The 8,449-nt window shown below is 35.3% G+C and overlaps 1 protein-coding gene across 1 annotated transcript; it reads right to left on the bottom strand.

Moving 5' to 3' along the window:
• Nucleotides 1-366: 366 nt before the first annotated feature.
• Nucleotides 367-2,203, bottom strand: LOC140981828 (uncharacterized). The gene is made up of 2 exons (XM_073448310.1): nt 1,494-2,203; nt 367-996 (listed from the first exon to the last, which is right to left on the bottom strand). The coding sequence occupies exons 1-2, from the start codon at nt 1,997-1,999 to the stop codon at nt 549-551; spliced, it is 954 nt and encodes a 317-aa protein (XP_073304411.1). The 5' UTR covers nt 2,000-2,203; the 3' UTR covers nt 367-548.
• Nucleotides 2,204-8,449: the final 6,246 nt, after the last annotated feature.

The following is an 8,449-nucleotide window of genomic DNA, read 5'->3' as shown; positions in this document are numbered from 1 at the left end:
AAACATGATGTCGCGGAGGAGTTTGGAGTACAGGCCATGCCTAGTTTCATGCTGGTAAAGAGAGGAAAAGTAGTTGATAAGGTTGTGGGGGCAAAAAGGGAGGACCTCCAAAAGAAGATTGAGAAACACAGATTCTGATTTAGATCGATTATCCTTGGTGGGTTCTTGCTTTATTAACAGTTGGGAGAGCAAACAAAGCAGCATGAATTATTAATGTTTTCAACATGACATATTGAACTTGGATATGGCATGCATTTGGCTTTCATACAATTTATATAAGAGATAATCTATGCCATCTTTTACATTTGCTGCTTATTACTGGAAATTGATGCAAAGAAAGAATGTTTGGGTTAAAGTTCAAAATACTGAAGTAAGAAACATCTGCATACAACAGAGTAAAACGATTCATACCGCAAAAAGTTCTCTATAGCTGCTGTAATAGTAGCTAAGCGAAAGCAACGACGCTACTAGATAGAGAAGGTAAGTATATATATACTTAGTTGTGCTATATGCATTCATGGTAAATCTATATATTAAACAGACAGATACTACCCGGATGTCCTCCCAAGGATCCTCCTTAAATCCGACTTCTGTTCTGCAGTAAGCCTTGAAGGGAATTTGACATCGAATTTGATCCTTAAGTTTCCATTTTTACCAGGTTCTTTTGATATGGGCATTCCTTCGTTTTGAATCACCATTTCATGGCCTGGTCTGATAATATCTGATATTGGAACAACTAGCTCACGTCCATCTAATGTTTTCATGTTGAGATTCTTTCCTGTGAGAGCATCGAGTAGAGAGATTTTTTGATGGATGATCAGATCATTGCCGTCCCTTTTGAAAATCGGATGGGGCTTCTCATCGATGATAAAGATAAGGTCTCCAGGTGTAGCACCACGTTCGTGGTTCCCTTTCTCAAGAAAAGTAATCTTTGTGCCATTCTTCCAACCTGGTTTGACATTTATAGCGAGCACCTCTTCAACTGTGCTAGGCTTTCTGCAATAAGATCTTGCTAGTGAACATAGACTAAAGAAAATGAGGGGGCGGGCGACAGCATTGAGCCCACCACCACCAGACACATTCAGAAGACAGAAAATCCTAATAACAAGATTTGTGGCTAATTCAAACTTCAAAGAGTGATTTAAAGATATATATAGAAATCAACACATAAACATGGATGAATTCACAGCAAAAATTCAACAGTAGGCCGAACTTATATGAAGCATCATATTATAGGAAATGCTAATCAGAATACCACTTCCTATGCACAAGTCTGGGTCTATATTAAACGCAATCATCTCTACAGACAACGTAGCATGAAAAACAAATTTACAACTTTACACACAAAAAATATTACTTAAAATACGATAGAACTTCCTTTAAAAAAAATGCGATATAACTTTTATATTCAAAACCAAATCATGAAATTTATGCAACAAATAAGAAACTGAAACAAAGTCAATAAACGAAGAAAAGTAACAACAAATATCTACCCGGAGTAATCAAGAACGATTCTCGATATCATCATTTTCCTTCTCGACCCTTTACACAACTCCTCCACAGTACACGGCAACATATGCTCCATTGCCGCCGCTTTCCTCAGCCTCCCTCCATCACCGCCGCCTCCACTACTCTTCCCTATCCCACCATCCAAACCACCGAAAAACTCCGCAAAGATAACCTCCGCATCCCTCTGGCTAAATTTAAACCCCCTCCCCACTCCACCACCAGTAAAATCCTTCTCTTTCGAACTCGGCGGCGCATGCATAGAAGACTTGAGTCCTTCTTCCCCGTACGAATCATAGATCTGCCTCTTCTGAGAATCACTCAACACATCATACGCCTCACTTATCTGCTTGAATTTCTCCTCCGCTTCCTTAGTGTTGACCGCGTTCTTATCTGGGTGCCATTTCATTGCCAATCTCTTGTAAGACTTCTTCAAATCTTCTTCAGTCGCATTTCTCGAAACTTTCAATATGTTGTAGTAATCAACACCCATTTTTTTACCAAGAAAGATTGCTCTTTTACCCTTAATCCTCTACAATCAACCTCACTTTCCTCACACAGATGGTGGAATGAAGCTCTCCCGAAGATCCCAGAGAGTGGATGAGGTGAGACTGTAAATGGGTCGGCCGAGCTCTACTGGAGTGGAGAATGTAGTGGTAAGTTACGCGTTGGTGGCGATGTTTTATAGGAGTTTGTTAAAAGTGACGGGCGTTGGAATACTCTGAGACTGGGGCGTTAAATCTTAAGGCCGTGTTTGGAATGTTCGAATATCAATCGATAAAAAAAAATAGAAGGGAAATAAAAATTTAAAATTTGAAAGCAAGAAAAAACAACAAGCCCATTTTAATTGTTCTTGTTTGCATTTGGTATTCCTGTTGGCATGACTCTCAGATCTGTTTTCAAAAAGTTAAAAATCGAATTATTGAAATTTACTATGAAAATTGTAATAGGCAAAAACTTGTGTGAGACGGTCTCACGGGTCGTATTTGTGAGACGGATATTTTATTTGGGTCATCCATGGAAAAAGTATTACTTTTTATGCTAATAGTATTACTTTTTATTGTGAATATGGGTAGGGTTGACCCGTCTCACAGACGGTCTCACATGAGACCCACTCATTGTAATAATTTCACATTTCCAAATGATGGCTAATTAGGTAATTACAAAAATGACAAAATATTTAATGATAGGTGAAAAGGTCTCATAGATTTTATACGTGAGACATGTCAACACAGACCATATTTACAATAATAAGTAATCTTTTTTAATAACTGAACCAAATATGAGATTTTACTCATAAAATTGACTCATTTCACAAAATTTTTTTATATATTTAAATAATATACAAATATCAGAGATATTTATATTTGGCTCAAAGATGTTAATGTCATGATATCCTTTTCGTCATTATGAATTATTAACAAATTGCATTAAGCATGATATCAATAATTGATTTTACAACTCGAGCTTAATGTCAAGTTGGTCGTATGATAAAAAAATTTTAAATCGTACAATAGTTAAAACTGTTGTGAAAAAGTAAAAATTTACGGTAAAAAGTAAAAATCTCAAACTCTCAGAATTATCACACTACACATTTTATAATATTTTTCTCTCAACTCAATTGTAATTTTCTTCACAAATGAGATATCTATTTATAGAAAAATTTTACAAATAATCCAAAAATAAATTACATCATTACATTCATCATCACACACAAATTTCAATATTCAACACCTAATTTTACCTAATTTTCAACATTCAAATATTCAATACACACATTTTAAATATTATTTTTCAACACTCCCCCTTGTGATGATGATCATAATGATTGTCTTCATTACGTGTTTTTATACTACCTCGTTAAAAACTTTACTAGGAAAAACCCATTGGGATAAAAACCATAGTAAGGGAAAAAGAGTGCAGTCACGTAAACTCCCCCTCATGTTGACACGAACAATTCTTCACAGATTTCGTAGATTGCGCATCCCAATATTATATATGTGCTTTCTGAATATTGTCGTAGGAAGTGCCTTTGTGAAGAGATCTGATGAGTTTTCACTTGATTGAATGTGACGAACATCAATACATTTATTCTTCTCAAGCTCCTTGGTGAATGCGAAGAACTTAGGAGGAATATGTTTAGTTCTGTCGCTTTTTATGTATCCTTCTTTCATTTGAGCAACACATGCAGCATTATCTTCATATAGTATCACAGGCTTCTCGTCGAATGATAATCCGCATGAGATTTGGATATGTTGAGTCATTGATTTTAACCACACACATTCACGGCTTGCTTCATGTAGTGCAATAATCTCGGCATGATTTGATGAAGTTGTTACAAGTGTTTGTTTCTGTGAACGCCAAGAAATTGCAGTGCCTCCACGAGTAAATACATATCCAGTTTGAGAACGTGCTTTGTGTGGATCAGATAAGTATCCAGCATCGGCATAACCAATTATACTTGGATTAGCATCTTTTGAATACAAAAGTCCCAAGTCTGTCGTTCCTCGTAGATAACGGAATATATGTTTAATTCCGTTCCAATGTCTCTTTGTTGGATATGTGCTAAATCTTGCCAATAAATTTACGGCAAAAGATATATCAGGCCTTGTACAATTTGTAAGATACATAAGGGCACCGATAGCACTTAGATATGGTACTTCTGGACCAAGAATATCTTCATCATCTTCACATGGACGGAATGGATCCTTTTCTATGTTTAATGATCTAACAACCATTGGAGTACTTAAAGGATTTGATTTGTCCATATTAAAACGTTTAAGGATCTTTTCTGTATAATTTGTCTGGTGAACAAATATTCCACATTCTTTTTGTTCAATTTGTAAACCCAGACAATACTTGGTTTTTCCAAGATCCTTCATTTCAAATTCTTCTTTCAAGTATGACACAACTTCTTGAATTTCCTTATTTGTTCCAATGATGTTTAAATCATCAACATATACAGCAATAATTACGCATCCGGATGTTGTTTTCTTAATGAAAACACAAGGGCATATTGAATTATTTACATATCCCTTTTTCATCAAGTGATCACTTAGCCTATTATACCACATTCTGCCGGATTGCTTCAACCCATATAATGATCTTAGTAATTTCACAGAATAACATTCTCTGGGTTTTGAACTTTGTGCTTCAGGCATCTTAAATCCTTCAGGGATTTTCATATATATATTACTATCAAGTGATCCATATAAGTAGGCTGTAACAACATCCATAAGACGCATTTCTAAATTTTCAGATACTGCCAAGCTAATCAAATACCGAAACGTAATTGCATCCATCACAGGAGAATACGTTTCTTCATAATCAATTCCAGGCCTTTGAGAAAAACCTTGTGCAACAAGTCGAGCTTTATATCTTACTATTTCATTTTTCTCATTTCGCTTTCGAATAAAAACCCATTTGTATCCAACAGGTTTTACACCTTCAGGTGTAAGGACTATAGGTCCAAAAACATTACGTTTATTTAGCGAATCCAATTCAACCTGGATGGCATCTTTCCATTTTATCCAATCCTGCCGATTTTTACATTCACCAAAAGATTTTGGTTCATGATCTTCATTATCATTTATGATGTCGATTGCCACATTATAAGAAAATATATCATCAATTTCTTCTATATCTTTTCGGTTCCATATTTTTCCAGTATTAATATAATTGATAGAGATTTCATGATTCTCGTCAGTTTGTGGTTCTGACAAAACATTTTCATCATCATGTGTTTCTTCAGGAACATCATTCTCTATTTTGTGATCATTATGTGTTTCTTCAGGAACATCATTCTCTATTTTGTGATCATTGTGTTTCTCTATGAATTTTCTTTTTCGAGGATTTTTATCCTTGGAACCAACTGGCCTTCCACGCTTCAGGCGTTTAATGACATCATGACTATCTTCAATTTGTTTCTTCGGAATTTCAATTCGAGCAGGGGCATTTGCAGCATGTATATATGATTTAGTTACCCCTTTTGTGTCTGCAAATGCATCTGGTATTTGATTTGCTATTCTTTGCAAGTGCACAATTTGCTGTACATCTTTTTCACATTGTTTTGTTCTTGGATCCAGATGTAACAATGATGATACATACCATGTAATTTCTTTTTCGGTATGTTTCTGTTCTCCCCCTAACATTGGGAAGATTTCCTCATTAAAATGACAATCAGCAAAACGTGCTGTGAACACGTCGCCTGTCTGTGGTTCAAGATATCGAATGATCGATGGACTATCATAACCAATATAAATTCCAATCTTTCTTTGAGGTCCCATTTTCTTTCGTTGAGGTGGTGCAATAGGCACATACACCATACATCCAAAAATTCTCAGATGAGAAATGTCTGGTTCTTTACCAAATGCAAGCTGCAATGGGGAGTATTTATGATATGCACTTGGTCTGATGCGAATTAATGAAGCAGCATGTAAAATTGCATGTCCCCATATAGAAATAGGGAGCTTTGTTTTCATAATCATTGGTCTAGCAATCATTTGCAGACGTTTAATCAATGATTCAGCCAATCCATTTTGAGTATGTACATGAGCAACAGGATGCTCAACAATGATTCCCATAGACATACAATAATCATTGAAAGTCTGGGAAGTAAATTCACCAGCATTATCAAGTCTAATTTTCTTGATTGTATAATCGGGAAATTGATTCCTCAATTTTATTATTTGAGCAAGTAATCTTGCAAATGCAACATTTCGAGTTGACAATAAACATACATGTGACCATCTGCTGGAGGCATCAATCAATACCATAAAGTATCTGAATGGTCCACATGGTGGATGGATTGGTCCACAAATATCACCCTGAATACGTTCAAGAAACATTGGTGATTCAGTTTGGATTTTGGCTGGTGATGGTCTTATAATAAGTTTTCCAAGAGAACATGCTTTACATTGAAACTTATTATTCTGAAAGATCTTCTGGTCTTTCAACGGATGACCATGTGTATTTTCTATAATTCTTCGCATCATTATTGAACCAGGATGTCCTAATCGATCATGCCAATTGGTTAATATTGAAGAATTATCAACTACTATGTTTGATTCAATGGGACTTATATGTGTATAATGCAATCCAGTAGGGAGCATTGGTAGTTTTTCAATCACATATTTCTTTTCTGATTTATATTTGGTAAGACACATATATTTCTCATTCCCTTCATTCATTGTTTGAGTATCATACCCATGGGAATATATATCATTAAAACTCAACAAATTTCTTTTCGATTGTGGTGAATATAAAGCATCATTGATCAAAAATTTTGTACCATTAGGTAACAAAAATTGTGCTTTACCACATCCTTTAATCAAGTCTACAGGACCTGATATTGTATTCACCGTTGTTTTTGTTGGTTTTAGTTCCAAGAAATATCTTTTATCTCGGAGGATAGTGTGCGTTGTACCACTATCGGGTATGCAAACTTCAGCTTGGCTCGTAGCATTTTCCATATTTGAACTTCAAAAAATATGCAATGAAAAAAAATTAATGACAATACATATTTAAATATAACACATATCATAATTGTACAATAAAACATTATCATATAAATACATGAAAAATAAATTATTGTACATTTATATTCTACCACTATATTGTTCATTTTCAGAGAAATCATTGAGAAAATCTGCAGCATCAATATTGTTCATTTCTATCCCACCAACATATTGATCATTTCCAGAGAAATCATTCATAAAATCAGCAGCATCAAAATGAGTTGAATCACTCAAACGGTCACTTCGCTCAGTGAAGTTGGTCTCCTTTTCTTTCCCCTTTATCGATTCTTTATAAAGTTTGCAAAGATGCTCAGGGGCTCGACAAATACGAGACCAATGTCCTGGAGTACCGCATCTGAAACAAGAACTTTCAAATCTTTTCGAGTGATTTTCATTAACACTCATGTTCTCATGATGCCTTTTCTGTGGGTGGTTCGTGACGCCCTTTTGAGATGAATTATAAAAATAACTATCTCTATTGTTTTCAAAACCACGGCCTCGACCACGACCACGACCACGACCAATTCCACGTCCACGTCCACGACCTCGACCTCGACCTCGACCTCGACCAAAACCTTGTCTTTGAATTTGATTTTGGTTTCCAGGTTTAAATTCATTTTTACTTACAGCATTTACTTCTGGAAATGATGATGATCCAGTGGGTCGGGACTGATGATTTCTCATTAGTAGCTCGTTGTTTTTTTCCGCCACAAGAAGACAGGCGATGATCTTAGAATATCTCGCAAATCCACGCACTCTATATTGTTGCTGTAAAGTTATATTTGATGCGTGAAACGTGAATAATGTTTTTTCAAGCATTTCAGATTCTGTGACCTCATGTCCACAAAATTTTAGCTGTGAGATTATTCGATACATCGCTGAATTGTAATCACTGACTTTCTTAAAATCTTGGAATCTTAACATATTCCATTCATCACGGGCGGTCGTAAGTATAACTTCCCTTATAGGTTCAAATCTTTCTTTCAATCCTTTCCACAGAGCCATGGGATCTTTTTCGATGAGATATTCACATTTTAATCCGTCGTCGAGATGTCGACGCAAAAATATCATGGCTCTTGCCTTTTCTTGTGATGTGCATATGCCATTTTCTTTTATGGTCTCATTTAGACCTAATGACTCAAGATGCATTTCTACATCGAGAGTCCATGGCATATAATTTTTTCCCGTAATATCAAGAGCAATGAATTCGAGCTTTGCCAAGTTTGACATGGTGGTACTAAAAAAATTACGATGCATTTTATTAGTTAATGAATATTGCAATACAAAGTAATGGATAAACAACAAATACAAGCATTCGTAAAAATAAAGAAAACACATGAGGAGGATATTCTCCGATAAGTACAAGATTCGTGAGTATTATAACCAAAATAATTAAAAATAACTTTGTGAAAGCCATCTTCTTTTTT

Source organism: Primulina huaijiensis, chromosome 7 (assembly GCF_012295235.1).
Source record: "Primulina huaijiensis isolate GDHJ02 chromosome 7, ASM1229523v2, whole genome shotgun sequence".
NCBI classification, from domain to species: domain Eukaryota; kingdom Viridiplantae; phylum Streptophyta; class Magnoliopsida; order Lamiales; family Gesneriaceae; genus Primulina; species Primulina huaijiensis.
Note: the sequence above shows the minus strand (reverse complement) of the source record. Positions and strands in the feature narration are given on the sequence as shown.

What these genes read in the sequence shown, in the direction of transcription:
- LOC140981828 (XM_073448310.1), bottom strand. Translation starts at nt 1,999, where the DNA reads ATGGGTGTTGATTACTACAACATATTGAAAGTTTCGAGAAATGCGACT. An exon ending in ATCGTTCTTGATTACTCCGG is followed by an intron (nt 997 to 1,493) that starts GTAGATATTTGT and finishes ATCTTATTGCAG; the next exon opens with AAAGCCTAGCACAGTTGAAG.